The sequence below is a fragment of the Peromyscus leucopus genome, chromosome 2 (assembly GCF_004664715.2).
Source record: "Peromyscus leucopus breed LL Stock chromosome 2, UCI_PerLeu_2.1, whole genome shotgun sequence".
In the NCBI taxonomy this organism is placed as follows: domain Eukaryota; kingdom Metazoa; phylum Chordata; class Mammalia; order Rodentia; family Cricetidae; genus Peromyscus; species Peromyscus leucopus.
In genome coordinates, this window is record NC_051064.1 from 57,108,942 (window position 1) to 57,136,530 (window position 27,589).

The 27,589-nt window shown below is 48.8% G+C and overlaps 1 protein-coding gene across 3 annotated transcripts in view; it reads left to right on the forward strand.

The window, feature by feature from the left end:
- The window catches only part of Tmod1 (tropomodulin 1), a 75,768-nt gene that overhangs the window by 15,546 nt on the left and 32,633 nt on the right, over positions 1–27,589 (forward strand). Inside the window, exons 3-5 of one of the 3 annotated variants that reach the window (XM_028882797.2) lie at positions 2,606–2,610; positions 6,575–6,724; positions 24,547–24,703. In XM_028882797.2, coding sequence (XP_028738630.1) covers positions 6,605–6,724; positions 24,547–24,703 — 277 coding nt within the window. In that variant the 5' untranslated portion in view covers positions 2,606–2,610; positions 6,575–6,604. Of the gene's footprint in view, positions 1–2,605; positions 2,611–6,574; positions 6,725–24,546; positions 24,704–27,589 lie in introns of those variants that run through there. The other 2 variants (XM_037202589.1, XM_028882798.2) reach the window with 2 other exon arrangements.

The following is a 27,589-nucleotide window of genomic DNA, read 5'->3' on the forward strand; positions in this document are numbered from 1 at the left end:
GAAGAACCATGGCATAGAATCCCGTAGCTGATGTGTCTTCCAAAAGAGAGGCTCGCATGTCAAAGAATGAGAGGATGACATGTCGATTTATCTTCAAGATGTTCCCTGGCGGAAGTCAGGCGGCATAAATGGAAAGTATTCGTTTATAATCGTGGCTCAGCCCTTCCTGAACTTGGGGAGATACTGTCATAAATCAAGATGGTGTCACCTGGGGCCTCCTCCCCATGTCCCACATAGCAGACCCTGGAGGATCCACTGTCAGAACAGCCCACCCGTCCATCATGACAGGAGCAAACCAGCACTCCATGTCACTGGAGCTACCCTGCTAGGAGCTTTTGGTTTCTGCAGCCCTTCCTGATGGATAGCCTTAGCCTTGACCCACTAATTTTTACTGTGTATTCTGCAGAGTTTTATTTCCTGCCACAGCTTGTAAATCCATTGTTTTATGTTTAGCGGCTGCTTGGGGTTGATGCTATAAAGAACCAGGCTAGCTAGATCTGCTGTAGGTGTGCGCCAGGCTGTAGAGGCTTGAGTGTGTGAGGGGACATTCAAATTTCTTCAGCTCCTCTTCTCTTCATACTGACACTTAAGGCAGGACCCAATTTATAAGGCCAGGAAAACAGCAGCTGGTCTGCTTCAGGAGGCCCTCACTGGGAGCTACTGCTGAGGCAGAATCGTCCTGCCCATCCCTTCCCTTGTCCCTTCCACATGCCAATCAGCCCAGGCTTCCCATGTAAAGATGGCTACACAGAGACTCTAAGACAGGGCATTTGCCCGAGTGTTCAAGGCTACTAGATCAAGAGCCCAAGTGTGCTGTCTCTGTTCCTTTGATGGTGCTTCTGCACCAGGCACAGGGCTTAGGCTGTGAGGACACAGAGACAAAGCCCAGGTCTCCTCAGAGGGTCGTGATGATAATGTGGGGGGAAACAGAGAAGAAGGGGACTCCTGCGGCCTCAGCAGTCACAGTGCCTGGCACTATGTGAGCCTGCATGGACGGAGCTCCAGCCCCAGGCTGCACTCTTACCTGCCTCACAATACTCGTTCTTACAGCATCCTATGGGCTGAGTCCCGGCACCACTGTACGGTCCAGTGAGTCTCGGCTTTGTATTTGATCTTTTATTTCAGGGAGCTCTTCAATGACCCTAAGCCTGTACATCAAGCAGGGGCAGGGCAAGCCCTCTCTTTGGTCTCCTCCAGGCATCTGGAGACACTTTCTCAGAGCTCTCTGGGCACGGTTTCAAAGCCACCTATGTGATCCGATTCTGTCATTGGACAGTTGAGTAAACAGAGCCCTTGAGAATTTAATGATGGTTGCCCTAGCAATTAACGTCACAACTAGCTCTCCAATCAGTTGGGGGACTCTCGGTCCCCAAGAACTCTTCTGTTAGGAAACAGAGGCCTTGCATTAACAGTCATAAAATGCAATCTCTCCTTCTAAGCCCTGTTTTAAGACTGAGCCTGTAGTGGAACTTATTAGCACTGAGCTTTGTGTCCCTCCGACTCTGCCTCCCCTCCACCTCCAGTTCCCTCTCAGGCCCCACACTCAGGAGAATCCTTCTCTGTAGAAACCGTCCTGTGAGCCAACTAGATGAGTGTGGCTGGAGGCTGACAGCTTTATGGCTTACCTTGGGAATTTTCTGTTCTTATTGGCTTATTTAACATAATGTCTCCATCCCTCTGTAATATGCACAAGGTGTTTGACATTCAAAAGGGCTTTAAAAACCCTATGAAGTAGAGATTTTGGACTCAGCAATGACTCAGTGGATACGTAGTATAACTTCCTGGATGCAACCGGAAGAGAACTGCTCAGAAAATTGGATGATGTCAGCTCTTCAAGTGGCATCCTGGGGGTGGCTTGTTGCCAGGCCTGATATTTCTCCTTTAGCAGGCCCCAGAGTTACTACCTACCTGTTTCAACTGGCTTCTTCCCCAACGACCTCTGCCCCAGCTGCCTTCCACGTGGGTGCCTCGGCCCCCGTTGTCAGGTTCTGGCTCATCCATTCTCTAGGGTTTGTATGTGTAGGGTTCTTCTCCTAAAGTCTTACTGAAAATCACCTAGAAGATGAGTCAACCCGCAAAAACTAGCAAGCACAGGAAGCCCGCAGGTTTCGACACTGGATACTCTCAAGTTTTGTCCTGATGAATTCTGTCCCTGTGACTTCTCTCCTTGTGTGATGGCTCCCCAGTAAGACCTAGAGGTGACTCTAAAACAGTGTTTTCACGTTTGTTTCACAAGATTCCAATTGGTGGAGAAGTGTCTTAGAGAGCTAATGTCATGACAAGAGACTTGGGGGATTCTATTGCACCCCATTCCTGGAGACATCTCTTGGGTAGCTAGCTGTATAGGAAAAGTTCTGAGGAATCCTGTCATCCATGTCTTGTGGAACTTCGTCTACTCTAAAACCTTTGAGGACTGTCTTACCCCTACTCTTTCTTGCTAAGACAAAATACCCGAGGCTGGGTACTTCTAAAAGTAAAGAGCTTTATTTAGCTCACGGTTTTGGAGGTGGAAATCCAAAGCCAGGTAGCCCCATGCGTTCCCTTCAGTGAGGGCCCTCTTGGCTGCATGATAACATGGCCACGGAAACACGGTGGGAGAGACCATCAGAAGTAGACATCACTTGCCAAGACCGTGACCCAGAAAGCAAGGGGAGGGGCCTGGCTATTTCCTCTGTCAACTTGACACAAGTTAGAGTCGTCTGGGAAGAGGAACCTCAGCTGGGAAAATGCCTCCAACAGACTGGTTTGTGGGCAAGCCTGTGGGGGATTTTCTTGATTGATGATCGATATAGGAGGGCCCAGCCCACTGTGGGCAGTGCCACCATGGGCAGGTGGTCCTGGGTCACATAAGGAAGCAAGATGAGCAAGCTATGGGTAGCAATCGAGTCAGCAGCACCCTTTCATGGCCTCTGCTTCAGCTCCTGCCTCCCGCTTCCTGCCCTGACTTCTTCCCCCAGTGATGGAGTGTGACCTGAGAGTTGTAAGATGAAACAAACCCCCCTCCCCAAGCTGCCTTTGGTCATGGTGTTTATCACAGCAATAGAAACCCAAGGGGAAGGGCCATTCAAATTCTTTTGTAACAACTCGTCTGCTAGTAAATAAATCATCCTATAAGACCGGAATTGGTCCCTCCAGATGGCAACCCCTGAAGTGCCCCGACCACCTCCAACTAAGCCTTGCCTCTTCTTAAATATATATTTTTACTAGTTCTTTGAGAATTTCATGCCATGTATTTTGATCACATTCATCTCTCTACTCCTCCCAGATCCACCCCCACCTCCCTACTGCTCCCAACATCATGGCATCTTCTTTAAAATAACCCATGGAGTCCAATTTGTGTTGCTCATATCCCCCGGGTGTGGGGCCATCCACTGGAACATGGACACCTGCCAGTCTTAAAACCTCCAGAATCCGCTCTGGCACAAGAACCTTCGGGAAAGCAAACCACATCTAGAGCACAACAAACACCAAAGATGTGTGTTTTGAAGCCCATCTCAGCCAGGTAGTGATGGCGCATGCCTTTAATCCCAGCACTTGGGAGGCAAAACCAGGCCGATCTCTGTGAGTTCGAGGCCAGCCTGGGCTACAGAGCGAGATCCAGGACAGGCACCAAGTCTACACAGAGAAACCCTATATCGAAAAAAAAAAAAAAAAAAAAAAAAAAAAAAAAAAAAAAAAAAGCAGCCCATCTCAGAGATGCTAGGTCAGAGGACATGCTGGACATCCTTTGTGAGCTCCTGGAAGCCAGCATTTGAGTCCCTCTGGGCCCTGTTATGGAGACCATGGATCCTCATGTTTCCTGGCTTCACTTAGGACGAGCCAAATTAGGCTGTTGTACAAGGGCACCCAAAAGCAAAAGGAAATGAGTACGGGGGTGCATTTATGGTCTGACCTTGACGTTCTTGGGGTCTGGTCAAAGGAAGACTTCAGCTGAAGCTGAGGCTTTCTCAGAGAACAGGACAGCTCTTGGGTTCTGTGTTTGGGAAGCTCGTCCTTCTGATGGAGGTGGCTGTCGCTCACTCTGCCTTCCCCTGTGGGTGTGCCCATGCATGCAGATTTACATTAATGAAACATGCCCCTGCTCTCCAAAGTGGATGCCCTTTCTGGTGGTTAGTGAACTCCAATTGTCCTTAATTAACAAATCCCAGGCTTTAAGTGGATTGGTTGTCTCCTCTCAGTTTTCATTTTTCTCTGCTGTGGAAAATTCCATTTATTTCACAGATGAGCCATGGGTGATTTTTGTTTGTTTGACGGGAGTTTAGAAAGAACTGCTGTGGAGAGGGGGTGGCAATTATGCAGATGTGCTGGGATGCTAGAACAAGGTACCCCAAACCAGGAAGATGAACAGCTTAAGTGAATGCATGTCTAGAGGTTGGAAGCCAAGATCAACGTGTCAGCTGTTTTAGTTCTGTAGACCAGGCTGGCCTCGAACTCAGAGATCTGCCTGCCTCTGTCTCCTGTGTGCTTGAATTAAAGGCAGGAGCCACCATGCCTCTGCTGCTGTGGTTCTTCTGAGGAAGAACAAGCTCAGAGTGTCTCCTCTGGCTTCCCAGGTTTGCTGGCAAGCCTTGCCTTGTAAAAGTCTCACCCTCCTCTCTGTCGCATCAGTGGGTGACACTATTCTTGTGCCTGAATGTCCCCTTTCTGTAGGAAGAACAGTCACATTTGGTAGCAGCCCATCTGATTCCAGGACGGCTTTGTCTAAACTTATTCATATCTCAGCAACCCTGTAAGGACCACTTTCAAACGAGGGCTCATATTAACCTGTAGTGTGTTCCTGGGTGGCTGATGTGCTGGGGATTAAAACTTCAACACTGGAAGCTTAAGGCAGTGTGTTGATTCATCACACTGGCTGTGTGCACAGGACTAGATTCCACTCTGCCACATTTAAGGCATTCAGCTGCTTTCTTATCTACCTACCCATCAGCTTCTGAAAGGATGGAGAGAGTCGGGTAGTGGGGAGGCCTCGGACAAGGGGGCAACTCACAGGCAGGGGTCCGCAGCAACTCGCATTCCCCAAGAGAAGAGCCCAGAGCCTCCTGGGGATAACCAGAGACAAGTAGAAAACCATCCTGGGCTAGTTTTAGTGAGAAGCTTTCTGCCATTAAACTGGGCCCTGGGGGTAAGGAACGAGGGTCTCATGGGAGTTGTTCAAAGAGGCATGGACCCGGTCCTGACGCCATGACAAGGTCAGGTTCATGAGGAGTTGCCAGGACTTCTCAGGGAGGTGACAGATAGGCCATGCTTGTCATGTTATTATTTTAGTCAGGCTAAGGGACAGCAGGGTTCATGGCCTTGCTGTCCCCTCAGACCAGAGGGAGGCTATGCAGCACCGTGGAGGGACTCCCAGAGCCGCCAGGGACCCTGAGTCAAGGCCATCTTTCAGTTTCTTCAGTGATGAAGTGATCTCACTTAAAAGCCCCAGCTGGAATGAGTTCACAGGTATGAAAGGTCGTGTTAGGAGTGTTGGGGTGCCATTGACAGGAAGAGCAGCCTGGAAGTGGCGGACACAGACTGTTCCCCTGGAGAAGTCACTTCTTCCTTCTGAAGCCGATCCCTGGAGACTATAATGAGGGGTCTGGTCCATGGTTCTCTTGACCTCATGGGATTCAGTGATTCCATGAAAAAGCCTCTCCCACAGAGGCGCTAGAGCCCCCCCAAGACCTGAGTTCACAATGGGGACCTACCACTTCCTGGTGTATGGGTTAGACAAGACATTCAACCTCTCTCAGCCCAACGTCCTTATCTATGAGAGGAGGATAACACTAAATACTCAAGGGCAAGTTAAATTGGAGAATCCATGTGTAGTGATTAATGGGTGGCTCTGTGTGGTGTCAAAGCCGTTACTGTAGGACGACTTCTGTCAGGACTGACTGAAATATGGTAGGTGAGGTGTCTGCATGCAGCAGATGTTCACATAACCCTCCACCCCCTTTAAAAGACTATCCTGACCATTGCTGGCGCTCATGGCTCCCACTGGGACACTGGGAAGATCGTCCAGGAAATAATTGAACTACCTAAGGATAGATTTGTCGTCAAGTACGCCAACCATTGATAGCTACCCATTTACTTCCGGTTACTGGCAGTGCTCATTACAACCAACTGAAACTTATTAAACTGCACTGGGCATATGTTCAGTGGGTGAAGCACTTTCCACACAAGCATGAGGAGGACCTGAGTTAAAGATCCTCAGAACCCTTGTAGAGCTGAGCATGGCAGAGGCAGGAGCAGCCCTGGAAGCTTGCAGGCCAGCTAGCCTGGGGTTCACAGGTGGAGGGGGCAAGGGCTGACATCCAAGGTCATCCTCTGACCGTCACGTGTGCACATGCGCGCACACACACACACACACACACACACACACACACACACACACAGGTGCGGTCATACACATTACACATACATATCAAAGAAATAAAATACTGTTCATTAAACCTCATGCCTTCAGGACTTGCCGTTTGTTGGGAAGTGGACAGAGGATGAATTCAAATTAGCCGCTATTAAACACATCCCACCTGTGGCTTGAGAGAAAAATCTGACAGGGGTCCATCTTAAGGGTTTTGGCTCTTTCTGGCAGGTTCAGAAGACAAAGACGCGCCCTTCCACAATGTCCTACAGACGTGAGCTGGAGAAATACCGAGACCTGGATGAAGATGAAATCCTGGGGGCCCTCACGGAGGAGGAGCTCAGGACGCTGGAAAATGAGCTGGATGAACTAGATCCTGATGTGAGTAGCAGGAAAGGGGAACACTGGTCTTGGGGGCACATCGTGCCCCAGGAACTTGTTGAAGGGGCAGTGTGGTGTCCACAGGGGGAGGGGCAGGTGGGCCTTTCTCGAAGCAACCAAAGCCTTTCTCCTTATATGACAGTGCATTGGAATGATGTTGCCTTGGCAGGGCTATTTTTAAAATGTTGTATTACTCATGATTCTCCAGAAAAATAGAACCAATAAGATGTGTGTGTGTGAGCGAGAGAGAGACAGAGTAAATGTATATCCTACTGAGAGATTTATAAGCAATTGGCTCATACGATTTCGGAGACTGACGAGTCCTGAGATCTGCAGTTGGGAAGCTGGAGCCCAGGAGGGCTGATGTTGCCGATCTGATCTAAATGCTCATAGGCTGAAGACTTAGGCAAGCTCATGCTGTTAGTCCAAAATAACAGAACAAAAACCGTGGTCCAGTTGAGGCAGGTAGGTAGGAGGCAATCTCCCTTCCCGGGGAGGGTCAGCTTCTCGGGGGCTATTTAGGCCTGTGACAGATGGGATCGGCCCTCCCACGTCACAGAGGCCATCTGCCTGACTCAGTCTGCAGACTCTGCAAATGTTCATCTCCTCCAGAAACACCGTCCCAGATACAACTAGAATAACATCCTACCAAACGCCTGGCGGCCCACGGCTCAGGCATGTTGATGGTAAAATTGCCCGGGACAAGCTCCGCCTCTTGGTTAACGTGGCTCCTGTGTGTGTCTCTTCACACCAGAGGTAATTATTAGCAAACGAAGACAACAGCATGTCACCACTGTGCCCAACATGATACTCTGTACGACAGAAAAATTCCTCTTCTCCAGGAGGGAAGGTAAAAATCTCCAGTGATGTTTACTCGGACACTGTGATGGGAAATTAAGACTTAACTAGTACCACAAAACGTCAGTCCAGCCCCTGCTACGTGACGAGACCGGAGGCGAGGGGCAGGGGGCTCTGCTGTCCTCACACGTGTTCAGGAAGCAGGAGGGAATACTCGGGACGGCTGTAGCCCTGGTTTCTCTAACCAGACAGGTGGGGGTAGCCAGCATTTAGAACAGCCTCCCTCCGTCACCCATCATGCACCGCTTCTGCCTCCGACTATCGCCGCTGCTGGCTGTGGTTCATGACCTGAGGGGCTGAGCCCGAGCCTCACGCCTGAGAGGTTGGGGTTGGCAGCAGTATGCTCAGGCTAGACTGTTGGTGCTTTCCACCAGCACTCACAGTTGGTGGTGGTCAGGATCAGTCACCCCCTCCTCACCGGCGGATGCTGAACCATGAGGACCACCAGAGGCCAGGTGGCAGTGTGAACCTCCTGCTCGGTGGAATCCTCGTGCCTCCTGTGAAGGAAAACCTTTGCTCTTTCGGAACGGAGACTTCTAGGCGAGTGGGAAGGTCCAGGGGATAGATGCAAAAGCGGTTGCTAATGAGTTGCTAAAGGTGATGGTGTGGGTAACCACTCCAGGGCCCAGCCTTGAATCCTGGACCTGTGGGTCTTGGCTCTGAGGGAGACAGCACCACATGAGGCCCCTGATTTAGAGCACATGCAGACTTCTAGGGAGCCTTGCCCCAGCACTGCAAGGCCTTGCCTCCTGGCTGGCACTGCAAGGTCCATCTCCTGGCTGGCACTGCAAGGCCCCGCCTCCTGGTTAACACTGCAAGGCCCCTCCTCCTGGCTGGCACTGCAAGGCCCTGCCTCCTGGCTAACACTGCAAGGCCCCGCCTCCTGGTTAACACTGCAAGGCCCCGCCTCCTGGCTGGCACTGCAAGGCCCCGCCTCCTGGCTGACACTGCAAGGCCCCTCCTCCTGGCTAACACTGCAAGGCCCCTCCTCCTGGCTCACACTGCAAGGCCCCTCCTCCTGGCTGGCACTGCAAGGCCCCTCCTCCTGGCTGGCACTGCAAGGCCCCGCCTCCTGGTTAACACTGCAAGCCCCGCCTCCTGGCTACACTGCAAGCCCCCTCCTGGCTGCACTGCAAGCCCCGCCTCCTGGCTGCACTGCAGCCCCGCCTCCTACACTGCAAGCCCCGCCTCCTGCAACACTGCAAGGCCCCTCCTCCTGGCTGCACTGCACCCCCCCTGGCTGCACTGCAAGCCCCGCCTCCTGCTGCACTGCAAGCCCCGCCTCCTGCGCACTGCAAGCCCCTCCTCCTGGCTGACACTGCAAGGCCCCTCCTCCTGGCTGACACTGCAAGGCCCTGCCTCCTGGCTGGCACTGCAAGGCCCCGCCTCCTGGCTGACACTGCAAGACCCTGCCTCCTGGCTGGCACTGCAAGGCCCCTCCTCCTGGCTGGCACTGCAAGGCCCCCCTCCTGGCTGGCACTGCAAGGCCCCGCCTCCTGGCTTAGCCCTGCAGCAGCCTTCAGAGGGCCATTGTACTGCCCTCACACCCTGCTGCCTCTGGACAGTGGAGAACAGGTTGAAATACATTGAGCAATAGAGAACACCAAGAACCCTCTCGTGTGTTTTAAGTTTCATAAGCGAATCTCACACTTGGCATATTTAGGAAGTTCTTTCAATGCTCAGGGATGTCTTGTTTGGCAAGCCCCACTGGAGCTGTGAGCAGGGTCAAGGGAGACATTCCCACCAGCCTCCTGGACAGGTTTCCAGCCTGGAACTGTATTCCAGGTACCCAGCACGAGCGAAGGCATTAAAGATGGAACCCCCAGGCCCCTTTAAAGCCAGGCATTGCTCAACTCTCCTAACAGTGGCCCATCAGGAGAATATCGCTTCAATAGTGTTTTACTAACCCACAGGCCATTGCTGCTGAGGCACAGTGGGCAAGGCCAGAGTTAGAGTCCCACCTCCCACCTGGGCCCTGTCTTTGACACGTGTGATCTTGGGCTGGCTGCAGTCTGTCCTCCAGGCCTTGGTGTCCCACCAATGAAATTATGGAGTTGGTTGGACCCTTTCAGGGCTCAGTGGCAGGCACCTTTTCATCTGCAGACTAGGCTTCTTCCTAGTGTGTTGAAGGGCTGGTCCCAGCCCCCACCCACAGCGACATCCATCTGAGTTGTATGTCCTCATCTTGCTGTTTGCAACTGTCCCAACCATGAGATGGTTCCTTAGTGGGGCTGCTCAAGTTGACTAGCAAAAGGCCTTGGTGGAGAGTCTTAGGGCCCTCCTTCCCCTGCCTCCTCCATTCAGAGGAAACAGCAAAGGAAACATAGGAAAGGTTGAGCTTTTCTGTTCTAACTATTCTAGATCACTGTTCCATAGAATTCCCTAACTGTTCTAGATCACTCTTCCATAGAATCCCTAGCTGTTTCTAGATCACTGTTCCATAGAAGTCCCTAACTGTTCTAGATCACTGTTCCATAGAAGTCCCTAGCTGTTCTAGATCACCGTTCCATAGAAGTTCCTAGCTGTTCTAGATCACTGTTCCATAGAAGTTCCTAGCTGTTCTAGATCACTGTTCCATAGAAGTCCAAGACGGAATTGCTTTTAAGAGTGAAAATACAAGCCACGTGCCTGCCCACACTTAACTTGGTGCTAGGTGCCATCACAGGAGCCTGGCACAGATATTGCCTCTGGTTAGCTCAAGGTATGTCAGGTGGGCAGAAAAGATTACATCCTAGGAACAGATGGAACTCAGGGCGGGGATTGCTTCTTCCTGGTGGGAGGTTCCACAGAGCAGTTGAGGTTGGAACCATGCCGCAGGTTTTCTAAGTCAAGAATAAAAGCGAAGAATTCCAGTTGAGTGTGGTTCCCTGTGTGAGGGTTCTCTGGGGAGGAGGAATCTCAGTGTGGTTTCTATGGAAAATTGGATGTGACTAGAAAAAGGAAGGGAATGCGTAATGGTGTTAAGGTAGCAAGGTGAACTGGGGAGCCTCTCAAAGGGAGGTGATTCCATGAGGCTTAGTGGTTTGGGAGCTAACCCTGGAAGTGCCGGCCAGTTAGGAGATAAAAGGGGTTCTATGGGAGCCCTGCATCCTGGGAGCTCCCACGGGCATATGCTTTTCCCGAAGTTAAGGATGCTGCCCTCTCCACAGACATACCCTCTAGGGAGTGGAATCTGCACCTCTCCCGGGAGCAGTGCGACCATCCACCCCACCCCCACAGACACCTGCCTGCCCACTGTGTCTGGCCCTTTGCTCTCTTGGCGTCACCCTGAGCTGCAGTGTGGGGACGAGGTCAGCTGAGGCTGTGGCTGCAAACAGGGCAGGTGGTGACAGGGGTCAGAACCCTGTGTCAGCCCCGGGAGGGTGGAGCCTCTCAGAGCCAAGACTTCAGTTTCCAAGGACTGTGCTGAGGCCCTGGCTGGGGCCCTGCTTCACCCCCAAACCAACAAAGAACTCCCACAGAGTCCCCTACTCCAATAGCTGGCTGTGTGGCCTCAGCAGAAGTTCCCAGGGCCTCTGTACCAGGCAGCCTGCTCTACCGGAAGGTGGCAGGGAAGAGGCCACTCTGTGGGTACCCACAGGAGGGAGGGAGAGGACACAGGAGGTTCAGATTGCTGCCCAGCTGGCCTGGTCAGAGAACTAGGGGGCCAGGAGTCAGATTGCAGGCACTCTGGAGAAAAGCATAGATCCTGAAGCAGACACCCGCCACCTGAAACTCGCCTTTCTCAGCTACTGTGGTTTCAAAAAGTGACGTTATTTTCAAAGGCTCCTTTCTCTCTCTCAGTTCAGGGAGAAGAAAAGAGAAACCAGAGAGGAAGGGAGATGATGGAGTGGTAGAGTTAGTGTCCCAGCCACACAATGGGCCCCTTCACTGAGATGGGCTCCCTTACCTGATTTACAAGACAGTTGAGTTTTGAAAGGCAAATGGGGCTCCCTCCATCCCAGAACAGAACATTCCAGCTCCAGTTTCACTGGGCCTGGGCCCAGCTTTGTAACTGGGACTCTGGGAGGGGCCGAAGGTATGCAGGCCTGGAGGAGGGGCGCCCAACAGGTGCCCAATGCCCCTTTCACAGACCAGACTCAGAGCCCAGAGAGGGAAAGGAACCTGTCCCTAGAGCAGGTGTCCGTCAGAACCAGAGCAGCCCCTGAGACCTGAGTGCCCGGGCACTGCGCCTTGGCAGACTCCCACTCCTGCATTTATTTTTGTGTCCTGGTGCTGATGCGGCAATTACTGCTTGCACATGCTGTTCTAAGTATTTGAAAGACGGAGCTCACTTAACTTCACCCTGATCCTGGGAGGCAGGTGCTCTTGTCATCCGGGTTCCGCACAGGAAGACGCTGAGAGCCAAGGTAACTTGTCCAATGTCTCACACGTGGCCAGTGACAGAGCCCGAACATTGTCCTAGAGTTCACACCCTAGCCACGTTTTGAAGGCCTCATGGGACTTGGGAGGAAAAGAGTTGGGGCCACAGATGTGCCGTGGCTTTGTGGTTCCAGAGGCTGTACCCGCAGATCATCTTCTTTCTTTCTGGAAGGAGGTGGAGACATGGTGGTGTCCGGTCTGCTCTGCCCTGGGCTCAGACCTGGGCCTTTTTCCTGTTTGGATCTCAGTTCCCTTCTCAGTGACGTAGACACAGTTGGTCCAGATGGCTCGGAAGCCCCCCGCCCCGGGGTGGGTGGTGTCTATCCACTTGTAATTTTCTGAGCCCCTCCTAGCTGTCTTGGCACCTGATGGCAACAAACACTTCAGAGAGTGCTGTGTGGGGTTATGCAACTGTTAAGCCCCAGTGTCATGTGACAGAGTCGAGTAGAACACTTGAAAAGCGCTTGGCCATAGAGGATTCCAAACTTGTGCACATTAAAAAAAAAAAAAAAAAAAAAAAAAAAAAAAAAAAGGGCCTCGAAACTTAGTGTCTCTCACTCTGGAAAAACTCGAGCTTATCATGAGATTGCTGCCCTTGGGCTCCCTCGGGAAAGGAATGCCTCATGCTCTAAAAGTGTCTGCTGTTGACTGACTCCGAGCCCCGCCCTTTCTCTCCGTGCTGTGGAGTGGGTGCCGTGCTGAAGCCCAGCCAGCTCCTCGCTCAGATCGCCTTCGTGCTGGGCAGTGGGGGAAAGGAGCTCGGGAATGGCGAGCCAGGCAAGCCATGTGTGCCAGCCACAGTGGGTGGCTCTTAGGCCATTCCCAGACCTTCGCAGTTGACGGGTCCCATGGTGTGCATGGACCATCCAGTCCTTGAGAGGGTTCAGCATTTAGCTCCATCAGCTCCATTAGCTCCAAGATGGGGAAACTGAGGCTTAGAGGGATGAGGGTTAGGTTACGATAGCTCAGTGTCTCAGAGGCACAAGGACTTGATTTTGATCCCCCAGAGCCCAAATGAAAATGCCAGGAGAAGAGGCTTGCCCTTGAATTCCTAGTGCTTAGGGGTAAAGCTAGGGAAACGGAGATGGATTCCTGGAGCTCATTGGCCAGCCGTCTGACCAATCAGTGAGCTCCAAGTTTAGTGAGAGCCCCTGTGTCAACAAATAAGATACTTCGCTTCTACATACACAGAAACAGGTAGTCATGGGTACCAGCATGGGCATGTTGCGCGCATGCGCGCACACACACAAAATGAAAATATATAAAGAAAAATGAAGAGTCTGCCAACAAATAATTTATTAATATTGCTTATTAATGAGACTTTGAGGGGAAATTGAGTATTTTTAAAAGGCTGTTTACCAGAGAGAAGGTAGATTAATCCCAACCTTATAAAGGAATTAGAGCCGGAGTTGATTTTTAAGTCAGCTGTTGGGAATTTGTGACAGAGTATCACCACAGAAACGCTAACGGAAACAGGCTGAGAAGCAGGCTGTCTGCAAGGCCCGAGGTAACATGACTCTGTATAGACATGCTCTTGCATGCCAGGGGTTCTGCATTTCATGGAAATTGTCTCATGAATCTCTGCAAAGACCCTGTGATTGAGCCCCATGGTGGCAGGGTCAATGCCATTCTATACTGGGGCTAGGGTAATGTGAGGGAACCCTACGGCTATAAGGGCGGACTGTATCCAGCAGGTCCTTGCCAGGCTTATGTGTCAAAGGTTATGAAAACAAGGGGTGTACATGCATACATGATTGCATGCACCTGTACAGGCACACACATACACATACATGCATGCTCACATACATTATGCGCACATACACAGACACATATGCATGTACATACATACATACATACACACACACACAAATACACACACACACAAACACACCCACTACAATATGCATACAAAATACAGGAGAAAGACCCTGATGCGGCATCTTCCTGGACATGTGCTATTTGGTTGGTACTGTCTTTGATCAAGCTGTCATACCAGTCCCATGAGTCTCATGACCATTGTAGAGATGAAAAATCAACAATGACGAGACTGCACTTGAGAGGGGGGAAAGCTCACCGAAGGTCACACCCCTGGGCCGGCAGCAGGGTCATAGGGAGGGCCTGGGCCTTCCTATCACACCTCAGGGCTCCCTACAGGTCCGACTCTGCAGAACGGTACATCCTGCCATGGCCCAGATCAGGTCCTGTAGGGCCCAGGGCTCGCCTGGCCATCCCAGGAGCAGCCAGGTTTGGTCCATGGGGCTGTGTGCTCCCTTGTAACACAAACCGACAGAATTGCAAGCCCAGGACAGAAGTAAACAGTTGGAATGGAAAGAAATAAATCTCTCTCTAAAAATAGGCTCTCATCCTTAGAAACACTGCCCAGCGGTGTGTGCAGAACCGGGGATGGGCCCGGCCAGCTGCAGCGTCAGGCCAGGCTGCAGCGTCCCCACCCCACCCTGTCTCCTGACACCTCTTCCTCACCCTTCTCCATTCCCCAAGCTTCCCGGTGCCCCTCTTTTCTGCCTCTAGAGCCAGAGCCCTTCACACCTGAGACCGAAAATCCTCCCATTCTGCAGGACGACAACCCCCCTCAACACCTGGAGCCTCGGTGCCCCAGCATGGCACCTCCTCCACAGGAAACAGGGCGCAGGTTTTCTGTTTTGACACATTGAATGGCAGCGGGAGAATGCAGAGCAATACCTACATCCCCACTGCCCACGCTGAACAGATCTTACGATCTTATCTTCCTTGACTCATACCACCCTTAAAAGGGGAAGATAACTCTGTGGCTAAAGCCTGGAGCCAACCCCTCCATCTCTCCTCATCCCCCTGAGCACTTTCTACCTCTCAGGCAGCAAACCAGGTTCCCACAGCATCAGGTGGGGGTGCAGATGAAAGAAAGAAGTCTGCGGCCGCCACGGCTCATCTTTTATTTTCCCCACCTTTGAAAAGACTTGTATACAACGAAATCCACAGTGTATAAAGAGATGCACTGTACAGAAAAAAGAAATTCCATGTGCCACAAACTTTGAGGAAGAAAAGCAACACCCAAAACAATTCCTTGGAGTAACTGGCTTTGGCATCCATGTCAGAAGCAACAGGGAACGGTAGGGACTAGGGGTAAGTGGGAGTTTGACTAAAGGACACCCGCTTTTGGCTCTGCCAATTGGTGCCCCCATGAGCATGGTGGTTCAGTATTGTCATGCCAGGTAAAATTTTGAGAGACGCAGGAAATTTGGTTTTTAAAGCATTGACAATTATTGAAACACTCAAGTCCAAACCCAAAAATCCAAACCTCTGTATTCCGTTGGGCCATAGATGTCTTCATGTGCAGGCCTGTCTTCTGCTCTGTATGACAAGGTTTTGGTTTTATTTCTTGTTTAACGAAGATATGCACAAACATATGCACATGTATATGTAGATATAAGTATGATTATATCAAAAGGACCTTGTGTGCTAGCAAGACGGCCTCAGCAGATAAAGTGCATCCTGTGCAAGTCTGAGGACCCGAGTTCGGTTCCCCAGCACCCACATGTCTGACCATGGATGTTTGTAATACTGGTACTGGGGAGTGGGGAGCAGGTATAGGTGGGTCCTGGGGCTTGCTGGCAGCTAGGCTAGCTGACCAGATGAGCTCTAAGTTCAACGAGAAGCCACGTCTGGAAAAGTAAGGTGAAGTGACTGAGGAAGACATGCCCGCATCGGCCTCCGGCCTCTTACACACATGCGCACAATTCATACAGCAACACATATGTGCACACATACAAAAAGAACAAAAGAACCTGACTATTGCCTGGCATACAGTTTAGACCTAACAAATGTTCATTGCACCTGAATGTTTGATTTGTTAAACATCTAAACTCTAAGCCTTCTGAGACTGAGAGCCAACATCATCACACCACCCAGCGTTTGATGGAAGTAGACGTAGATAGAGCCTGGCTTCTGGTCTGGTTTTCCTCTGGGCCCACCTGGCTTCCAGGAGGTAGGCCCAGGGTATGTGAGGAAGAATGGTCTGTTTGTCAAGGGAGGCCTGGCTGTCCAGCATGGGACCTCAGTGAAGTCCCCTCCCGGCTCTCAGTATTCCCCAGCACCCATCCTGGAGGCTGTCTGTACCCCTTGCTTCATCCTTTAATTTGGGGGGTTGTGGGGCTTAGTTAAAAAGAACAGTGCCCAGACCAACAGAAGCATGCTGTGTTACACCCCCTACACACACACATACTTTTTTTTTTAGACATAACTAATTTCTTTGGCAAAAGTAATATAATAGTTTGTTTTTGCTACCATGGAGAATCAGGTTAAGGACCATTCTGTGCATGGCTAACCATCCATTGCCAGAGCGTCTGCAGATGCTTGAGCACACTCCTTATAAACAGTGTCATTTGTATGCAAACGTGGGCTGCCTGCCCTGTAGCTTTTAAGCCCGAAATCATTAGTGCAGAGGATCTTTTTAGATTTCCTCACAGAGTTTTCAGGAGTCTACAGTCCTTTGTTACAGCACATTGTGTGCCTGGACAGCTGTGTGCATGTTCACATCTTAAGCCCGTAGTGGTCTAGCCTGGGTGGTTCCTAACACAGCCCTCACCAGTATAGCCAGGACAGCTGCAGAAAGTTCATCCTCAGGCTTGTAGATGCCTGTTTGCAGGCTGTGGGCCCCAGGTAAGGATCTGTGGACTTCTGCTGTCCTTTGGATGACTGGACTCCAGCATGCGGTATGAAGGTCAAGCTAAGACGCTGGACATCTGAGTCTAGTATGTAACAGGAAGTTGATGTTTAAAGGGCCGGAAATAAGTTCCATGTTGTGGCCCACACCTGTTATCCCAGGAACTTGGGTGGCTGATGAAGGAAGATTGCTAGTTTGAGGCCAACCTGGGCTATATAATAAATTTAAGACTTTGTCTTAAAAATAAATAATTTTTTAAAAGTAGAGTACCATAGGAAATGTGGTTAGTTTCCCCTCTATGATTATTTCCAAGAATATATTAAACTTTGTGCTTCCGTAATTTAAAAAAATTCTTTGTTTTTTAGTTTGTGTTGTTTGTTTGTTTGTTTGTTTGTTTGTTGGAGACAAGGTCTCACTATATAGTCCTAGTTATGAAGATCAGGCTGGCCTCAAACTCACAGACAGCTGCCTGCCTCTGCCTCCCAAGTGCTGACATTAAAGGCGTGTACCACCATGCCCAGCTTACATTTTTAATTAAAAACCCACGGGTGTACCTCTTTCCATAGCCCAGTGCCAGGAGTGGACGGTGAACACGACACGAAGAGCTGTCCTGACCTCCTCTGTATGGGATGGCAGCATGAGAGCAAATTTGGATCAGGCACGACAGCCTGGCAGCCCACGGCTGAGGCCACTTTAAGTGTGTGTTAATTGTCCTGAAGTTATTTTGCGAATGTTTAGATTATATGTCAATGTTTTAAAATCAAAAGAGTTCACATTAAAATAAGCAGGTTTAATCAGCCCACCCACATTTGTCCATGTCCTCAGTTTGCTGGAGCTGGGCAATGTAGGGCTCCAAAGCCACATGCCGCCGTCAGCACTACTCCCAAGGGTCCCACAGCTGTCATTTTAAGCTGATATCAGAGTGCCTATAAATCCATTCCTTAAGCCCACACGGACTTTCCCTTCTAAGGCAAAACGGTGGGCACTGTGGGGAAGCCAGAGTGCTTGTGTGGTAGACTTGCTTTAGACACACTTCAGGGAGGGGAATGGGACTCAGAGTCCTCGGAGGACAGATGGCTCCCCTTGCCTGCAGGCATCATGGAGTCCACCACTGCAGGTGATATGCAGCCTGGTAACAGATCGCTCTTCACTGTTCAGTGGAGTGACCCCTTTAGGGTGTTGATGTAGAGGTATTCAGGGAAGGACCACGAGGGCTTGAGGTTTCTCTTCACTATCTGCTCCGCCCCCTTCGCCTTCTAATGTTTTTGCTCCACCCAGTGGGATCATGACTATATCCTTGCACATTGCCTGGACACATAATAATGTTCACGCAGTAGATGTCTGTTGAGTCATTTTTTTAAAGGTCATAAAAGATATATTCTACACATAAGTGGTCGTGACATGTTCTCCTGGCCACCAAGATAGTGATGGGGGCTCTTCCCCACGTTGGCTAGCCTGGGTCTAAGCAAACCTGACAGGTGATCCAAAGCAGTATTTCCTCTCCACTGCCTCCTTCATGGTCCATCTCTGTCCCACAGCATGTTACGCTGTAGGATACGGCAGCATTTCTGGTCGAGCTGACTCTGATCTCGTCAGTCTCAGCATCCCTGCTGGCCCTAGCCTGACAACCGCCTCCCTTCTCAGCATCCCAGGACTGCTTGAGTTAGTTGTTGCTTTGGCTATTTTGATAATATTTTTCACATTGGAAAAAAAAAAAAAACCCAGCTTTTTTTTTTTTGGATATAAGCCACACATCATCCAATTTATCCATTTAAAGTAGACAATTCGGTTTTTAAAGTCTATTTACAGTTGTCCAGCCTCTATGACAGTCAATTTGAGAACATTTTCATCACCTCAGAAAGAAACTTCTTGACTTGCCGCTCAGCCCCACTCTCCTCAGCTGCCTTAGCTCAGGCTGTTGTGATGCAGTACTGCAGAGTGCAAGGCTTACGCACTAGAACCATCTTTTCCAAGTTCTGGAGGCTTGGAAAGCCCCGGGCTAGAGTCTGGAGTCTGGGGGTTTCTTGTGAAGGACCCCTTCCTGGCTTGGGTTCGGCTGTCTTCTCATGATGTCGCCTTTCGACAGGTGGCTGAGGAAGGGCACACAGCAAGCTCTCTGAAGCCTCTTGTTGGAAGGACACTAATCCTGTGGGGTCAGGGCTCCATTCTCATGACCTCAGCTATCCTTAGGCATGTCCGCACAGACCCTATCTCCAGATAGAGTCATGGTGGGAGTTGGGGCTTCCGTGTGTGATTTGGGGGTTGGGGACAGAGTTCAATCTGCAGCACCAGCCCTGGAGCAACAATTGAGGTACCTTTTGTCTTTGTAGACTGGGCTATTTTGGAAATCACATTGCAGGGAATTACGGAGCTGGCCTGGTCCAGCTGCCTTGAGAGGCATGCATCATAGGTTTTTCAGGTTAGAGTCTGTGGCACCCAGGGCACTGTGTGCATTGTGACTCCTGAGACACTGAGGCACTCACTCAGACAGTGGAGCATGCAGGCCACCTGTGTGTCTCTGTGTCCCCTAGAAGTCAGAGAAGCATATAGAAGCTTGGCTGGACAATTAGTCTTAGACGTTAATTAATCTGTGTGCCCTGTATAGCTTGCAAACATCATTGTATCCTGGCAACTACAATTGTATTGATCCTGGCGACCTCCACTATGTTCTCTTTCTGATAAGATAAAAAGTCTGATTGCTTGCAATAAACTTGTCTCAGCTTCAGTCTTGCTGAGACCTCCCACAAACCAGACCTGGTTTTAATTTCCACCGACCATATCAGGAGACCCTGGCTCAGTAAGCAAACACTGGTGCTTACACCACCTAAATTACAGCACACAATAACGGCCTTTGTATCTAGTTTCTTTCACTTAGCGTGTTTTCACTCATGTTGTAGTATTCTATTCCTTTTCATGGTTTGACAGATGTACCATATTTTATGTCCATCCATCAGTTGATGGAACTTAGCATGTTTGTTTTTTGGCCATTATTAATCATGCTTTACGTGCATCTGTGTACAAGTTTTGTGGTTAACCTATGGTTTGAATTCTTTTCCACTTCTAAGTATAATTTCTGGGTCATATGGTAATTCTATGGGTAGATTTTTTAGAAACTTCCAGACTGCTTTCCAAAGAGTCCGTGTATTGCCCCATGCCTGCCAGCAGCCAAGGTCCAGTTTCACCACATTCCTGCCAACACTTGTTATCATCTGTGCCTTGTAGTGTGCCCATGCAGGGTGAGCGCCATTTTGTTGATGGCTAGCGGTGCTGAGGATCTTCTCATGTGTTCAGCGGACATCTCTGAGAGAGCTTTTTGGTTTGGCTTGGCTTTTCTTTTTTTGAGACAGGGTCTCACTGTGTAGCCCAGAGTGGCTTCAAACTCTCTGTCCTGTCAGGTTCGGCTGGGATTAAAGTTATGTGCTACTACACCTAGCTTATCAGGAATGTTTTATAATGAAAACATTAATTTCTTTATTTTGAGTGTAGGGATTTACATGTGTATACATGTTCGTGCGTGCGCATGTGGTGACCAGAGGTCCATGTCTTCCTTGTCTGCTTCCCCCCCTCCTTTTTTAAATAATGCTTGGTTCTTTGGGTGGCCGGCACATTTACACAAGTGTGTTGATCACCTTAGCCCACCACTACCTCCCTCTAACTCCTCCTAGTGCCCCTCCCCCCACATCTCTCCCAGCCTCAAGTCCTCTTTTTATTTTTGTTATTAATAATCCCTCGAGTCTAACTAATGCTGCCCATAAGCATATGCACCCCGTCTTTTTGGAACAGGGTCTGCCATTTAATCTGGAGCTCTCCAGTTAGGCTAGGTGTCTAGCCCCAAGCTCCAGGGCCCAGGGTCCTGTCTCCACCTCCCAAGCGCTGGGATTGCAAGTGCTCACCGATTTATGTGCATGCTAAGGATCAAACCCAGGTCCTCAGGCTTGTGTGGCAAGCACTTTACGGACTGAGCCATCTCTTCAGCCCCCTCATCAGGAATTTTAGATGTTTTTTTGAAAAATATCTATTCTGCTTCTTTGACCATTTTTTAAGTTGTTTAATTTTTTTTGTGTGTGTGCTCTATTATTGAGTCCTAAGAGAAACTCATGCATGCTGAATGCTGTACTCTTATCAGATATGTGATTTAAAAGCATTTCTCCCATTCTGTCTCTCTGCCAGTGTCCTTTGAAGAACAAATGTTTTTAATTTTGGTGAAGTCCATCCAGTGCATTTATTTTTTTTTTCTGTTTCTCATTGTTTTGTGTCATATCTAAGGAACCATTGCCTAATCCAGAGCCCCAAGATTTATGTCTACACTTTCTTCTAAGAATTTTATAGTTTTTGCTTTTACATTTCGGTCTTTGATCCTCTGTGAGTTAATATTTATGTACACGGTGAGGTCATATGCTGTTTTTGAAAACAAGTTAAAGTGATAAATAACTAAGAGTTTTAAAAGATGTAACTCTCTTTGATTTTAACTGAAGATTCTGTGATACTTTTTTCAATGTAGCCTTTAATGGAAAGAAAATAAACTTTGAGCCCTAATAAGGCTGCCATGGTCACAATGTACTTTAAAAAGCTGATGAGCTAAGAATTACTAGAAAATACTTTTGAAATTTTGGTTTTTCAAAACTCAACTTCTTTCATTAAATACTTAACTTGATGAAGCCATGGTTTAATGTGTTATATAATGAATATTCTTATACACATTAAAAAATCTTTCCTCCCAAAGTCTATGTCCTTGGTTTAACGTAGTGGTTCTGAGCCAGGGCAGGGCTTCCCCGGAGAAGACTCAGCAGTGTTTGGAGATGGGTTTTGGTGTCACAGAGCTGCTGGCCTGGAGTAGAAACCAGAGCAACTACTACCAGTGCATCAGAGCAGTTGCCTGGACCCTGTTGTCCAGATTAGCACACCATGATGCCAAGGTTGAGAAACTGCCCCCAGCTAAGCCAGGGTCCTCTGGCAGCAAGGTCTGAAGGTGATGAGAGTTTGAACCCCCTTTACAACCTCATGGGTTTCTTTCATTACAATACTGAGCCCCAATACCTTCCTGCCATTAAAATCCTCTATGGTACCCTGGTGGGGTGGCACACATCTGTAATTGTAGTATTAAGGGGCTGAAGAAGGAGGATGGCAAATTGGAGACCTCGCTTGGCTACAGAATGAGACTCTGCTTAAAAAAAAAAAGAATAATAAGTCAAACAAACCAGAAAGAATGATGAAACCCTTTATGGAGATGAAAATCCCTACAAGCCCCTTGAGGGGACCACCGGGCACTTACCTTCAGGGATTAACTCATTTCATATTTGTGTGTCTGGGTTTCTTGGATTCTAAAACGTATTTGGATAACCTTTTTTCTGTTACTCAGATTTTGAATGACTGTCCTCCTGCTAAAATGTATCTTATCTGATGATAGAATAGTGGGAAGCTATCACTTGGGATTATTTAATATATCAGTGCTGCTGGAGAGATAGCTCATTGGTTGAGAGCACTGGCTGCTCTTCCAGAGGACCTGAGTCCAATTCCCAGCACATACATGGTATCTCACAACTGTCTGTAACTGTTCCAACGGGGTTGACACCCTCACATACAGGCAAAACACCAATGTACATAAAATAAATATATAAATAATATATCAGTACTGGCCAGTCTTTCACATTACTTCATTTTAATTTCCCCCGAATATGTATGAGACAGCCATCATCATCATCATCATCATCATCATCATCATCATCATCATCATCATTCACATTCAGTAGCCATAGGAGCCACAGCACACAGAGTCAGGAGGGCTTAGTGAATGCCATTCAGTTGTACCTCCATCAGTCCAGGGCTTACACCGGCTGGGGCCTCAACTGTGAAGTACGGCCATATCACAAAGCAAGTGGATCGCTGGCTATGGATGGCATGGGTCACCTGCTATGGATGGCATGGGTCACCTGCTATGGATGGCATGGGTCACCTGCTATGGATGAGGCATGCTATGGTGATGGGTCACTGCTATGGATGGATGGGTCATGTTGGATGGATGGGTCACCTGCTATGGATGGTGGGCTGTATGGATGGCATGGGTCACCTGCTATGGATGGCATGGGTCACCTGCTATGGATAGCAAGGGTCACCTGCTATGGATGGCAAGGTCACCTGCCATGGATAGCATGGTCACTGCCATGGATGGTCACTGCATGGATAGCATGGTCACTGATGGATAGCATGGGTCACCTGTATGGATGGATAGGTCACTGTATGATAGATGGTCACCTGCTATGGTGGGGGTCACTGCTATGGATAGCCATAGATAGACATGGCAGGCAGTAAGGTGTATCCTTACCCACTATGCCACAAGAAGCCCCTGCCATGGGATAGAAGGAGTAGACCCTCACATCTAGCTTTAGGAAGCACCATATGATCTGTACCTGCCTGCAGAAGCATGGCTCAGCCAGGAGCATCATCACAGTGGATGCTGTCTGTGAACTGCTGCTTCAGGAGAGCTCTGACTCCTGTGACATCATTTATATTCCCTCAGATCAGTTCAGGTTTGTCTGCCTGCCTGCTGGTCCTCTTCTCATAAAATGCCCCAGTTTCCATTGTCTCTGCTAGCCTCTGGCCTATGTCTACTTGCACGTATCCTAGTCCCCGCCTTTGAACCCCTTACCTCCCAGCCTTGCAAGTTATAGACCCTTGTGACCCAATGTGGGCCACGCCCTGCTACTGTTGAGACAACAGCAGGCGTTAGCCAATGGGGGAGCACTTCCTAAGCAGCCCACAGCTACTAGCGGGTCGGTCGTGTCTCTCCTCCAAGCTTCATCCCTGTGGGCATTGCCAGTCCCATGTGTCTCTCATCCTCTGCTCCATGGATCTTCAGAAAAGGATTTGGAGAGTGTTGTGAGTAACAAGAAATAAGCACTCCGAGAGAACCTAGATTTGAGAGAGGAGTGACACCGATTTAGTCAATGTGGGGGTGCAGCTAAGATTGCACACCTGCCTCTTTGAGGCATCCCCTTCTAGCTCTCTGAATGTAAGACACACGGAATGCACGAGGATTAGAAATGAAGCTTGCCTCTCCCTAAAATCTGAGGGAACACCCTGGTTTGGTCATGATCTAGCCCTGAGACTCTTTGGGTAATCTTTCTGGCTCTGGGCCTCAGTTTCCCCTTGAAGGGAGGGTTATATACTATCTGGTCTCTAAGCATCCTTGAAGCTCTCATTATCTTTGATTCTCGAGGTGCTAAGGGCTGACGTAGGTGAAATCCCCCTAACTAGGATCTACTTTGCTAGTGAGCCCACACCTAGAAGCCCCCCACCACGCTTGAAGAAGAGAACCCAGCAATTGATTGATGCTGTCATCCTTGAGAGACCCATCTCCAGAGGCATCGTTTAAAATTCACCATCAGTTCTCATAGCACAGACCCCAGAGCCAAAAGGCTGTAGAGACTGTGGGCTGAGTGTGCCTGGCCTGCTTTGTAGTTCTGTTGAGCCTTTCTCAGGCTTCTTGGGAGTTTCCTTCTTTATGAATCATCTTCCATCTAAGACCCTACCAAGCTCCCTTTGGCTTCTCTCGCTGATCACTTACCACACTGCAGCAAACATAATTTTGCATCCAAGTGCTGGATTCCAAGAATCTCTCTACGCTCAACCTGTGTTGATGGCCCTGTTGGTTAACACCACACGTTTAAAAATGTTTCAGGTAGGGACACCAGAGGGCTGAGCCCACAGCTGCTCTCTGCCCCTTAAGTGTGACCCGGGACAAGCCCCAGCCCTCCTCCAGCCTTCTGGTTCCTTGCATAGAAAAGGAAAGGACAGACGTGGCTGGATTCTCCAGCTCTGAGGTCCCTGCTAGTCTGTGTTGTGTTTCTAGAGAATCGCGTATCTATAGCTACTGACTGCTCTCTCTTTCTCTCTCTCTCTCCCTCTCTCCTTCTCTCTCTCTCACCTGCCACCCCCATCTTAGAATGCACTGCTCCCCGCAGGCCTGAGGCAGAAGGATCAGACCACCAAGGCGCCCACAGGCCCCTTTAAAAGAGAGGAGCTTTTGGATCACTTGGAAAAGCAAGCGAAGGAATTTAAAGACCGAGAAGACCTGGTTCCCTACACAGGGGAGAAACGAGGTACTAAACAGCATGGCTCTCATGAGCTTGCCTTCCTGAGGCATCACAGAGGGCCACTTGTGAGTCTCACCCTGTGTTGGGCCAAATGTACTTGGGCCTCTCCTGTGTCCTGCCTGCCTGAACAGGAAACAATCCCTACCCCCAAAGCATCCTCTGTGGTGTGTATTCAATCAGTTGGGGATAGTTGAGATAAAAGACTCACCCAGACAACCAGAATGTCTCCCTAAATCCTCTGTAATTAGGGTGCATTGGTTATTTTTTCATTAAAGCCTACAGGGAAGAAGCAAGCTATTGCTAATGGCGTCAGAATATGAGACCTAAACTAGGACTATTCTGTGGAAATGAGGAACAACTCCCTCTTCCCTGACTCTGCTCTCTCTAAAGTCTCTTTTTCTGGCACTGGTAACATCTTTTCTTCATCTCTTCTCCTGAGACCCTCTGCTCCTGCCAAAAACAAGCCATCTAGAAGTCTCCATAGAATCATGGACACTCTCATGACAATCCACCCGTGGTCCTCCCTTCTCTTTAGACCTTCTTCTTGCTTGACACACTCTCTACTCTCTGCCCAGTTATCTGCAGACTCTGTGAAACAGAAGGGTAATGAATAGGGTAGACCAGAAGTCTGAATTCTGTTCTTCAAATTTACAGACCTTTTATTCTATTAGAACTTTATACCTGTCCCCAAGCCCTGAGTATTCTTCCCTGTCACCCAGCTCTATGCCCTCATGGGTGTGTCTCCCTGTCTAGTAAGAGATGCAGTGGTTAAAAACAGCCTATAGGCCAAGTTCTACTACTTATTAGCTGTGAGAGCTCAGTGAATTACTTCTATTTCCTCTTCTGGCAAACAGGGCTGAGAATAACATTCCCAGCCTCCTGAGACTGTTGGGAGGACTGAGAGACATATAGACCCACCCTGGCACACAGCAAATATCATGGAAGCATCAGCTATGACTGCCCTTCCCCTCACGTTCCATCTGTACTGACCTCTCTTTCAGGAACTTTGCCCCTGTCTCCTTGGACAAAGAACCGCCACTCTCTACTCCCCTCTTGGATATTTTTCAAGAAGGTTAAGTCCCTCACATGAGAACCATGGAGTCACCATCCTCAGGGGAAGGCCCTGTAGCAGGGGGCTAATAAACCACGGGTCTTAAATATTTACTGAATGTTCATTTACACACTGCATCAGTCATGTTCACAGCTGAGCTACAGTCCCAGCTCTCAGGCATTTTCTTTTCCTTGTATGTTTCTCTCTTTGTTTAGAATCTGACATCACCATAGAGTTTCTCATACATTTTCCCCCTAGTGATTTTGTTGTGTGCTTTGCTTGCAGAGGTAAGTGACATTTGCTATGAAAAGACAACAAAGTAATTTTTTTCCATGGAAAATAAGCATTGTCCCCACATCAGGGTGGGTTTCTCTAAACAGTCTCCCCATTCTCCTTTCTTTTCCCAATCTGTTTCTGTGGACTGGCTGATCGCCTATGAGTGAAAGCTCTCTCTCTCTCTCTCTCTATCTATCTCTATCTATCTATCTATCTATCTATCTATCTATTATCTATCTCTCTGTGTATATGTGTGCGCGCGCGCACACAGGTATGGCTGACTGACTAGCTTCTTTCACTTAACGTGCTTTCAGAGTTGGTCCTATTCCACAGTTGTTGAGTCATTCATCCACAGACATTTTGGTTGTTTTCCATCTTTGGTCTGTTAAAATTAAATACTTCTGTAGAAGTACAGTGAACATTCCTATTTGAAGGTGTTGCTGTTGTTTCTGGTTCAGGGGATGGGACCTAGAGCCTTGTGTATGCTAGGCAAGTGCTCTACCACTGAGCCACATCCCTCCCGCCCCCCAGCCAGCTCCAGGACCAGAGGCAGAGTGTCTCACTAAGTTATTTGGGCTGTCTTTGAACTCTCTTGTTATGTAGCCTAGGCAGGCTTTGACCTTGCAATCCTCCTGCCTCAGCCCCCTGAAGAGCTCAGATTACACACTTGCACTACCAGGTCTTACTCAAGTATTTGTTTAAAAACTTGTTTTCAATTCTTTGAAGCATATACCTAAGGAATTGACGAGCCCAGTGATAACTCTTAAATCTTGGAAGAACTCCAAACTTCTTTAACAACTGTACGGATTATTTTTTTTTTTGGTAGTTTGTTTTGTTCTGGGTTTTTTTTTTTTTTTTTTTTTTTTTCTTTCCCAGCAGCAATACATAAGAGGTCCAGTTTTCTTCATTTTTTTCCAACATTGATTTGCCATATTCTCTCTATAGCAGCATCCTCATGGCTGTAAAGTGGTGACCAGTTAAGCATCTTCACATGTATTTGTTGGCTATGAATGTATGTATCCTCTTTGATGCAATGTCTGCTCAAGTAATTTGTCCATTTTTAAGTTGGGCCATTTGGCTTTTTTTTTTTTTTGATAAATTGTGAAAGTTATTTCTGTATTCTTAAATTTTGTCACATTTATTTATTTGTGTGATCCTATGTGTGCTTGCAGACACCTGTATGTGTACATATACCACAGTGTGCATGTCTATGTGGGTCAGAAGACAGCTTGCAGAAATCCGTTCTCCCCTTCTACCGTGTGAGTTCTGTGGATTGAACACAGGTTGTCAGGCCTGGTGACACAGGAGGGACCCTCCCTTAACCACAGCTCTGTAGCTGTGTCCTGCCCAGTCCGCTGGCTCTCTATTTCTTGATACTAGACTTTTATCAGATATATGATTCATGAATGTTTTACCCACTCTAGAAATTGTCTTTGTGCTTTCTTTGATCACATCCTTTGAGACCTAAAACTTGCAATTTTGAGTGAAGTCCATGAAGGTCTCTTTCGTTGCTTGTGGTTGTAACAGGATTCCATTGCTAATTTTGATCATGCTGTTGTTTCCTT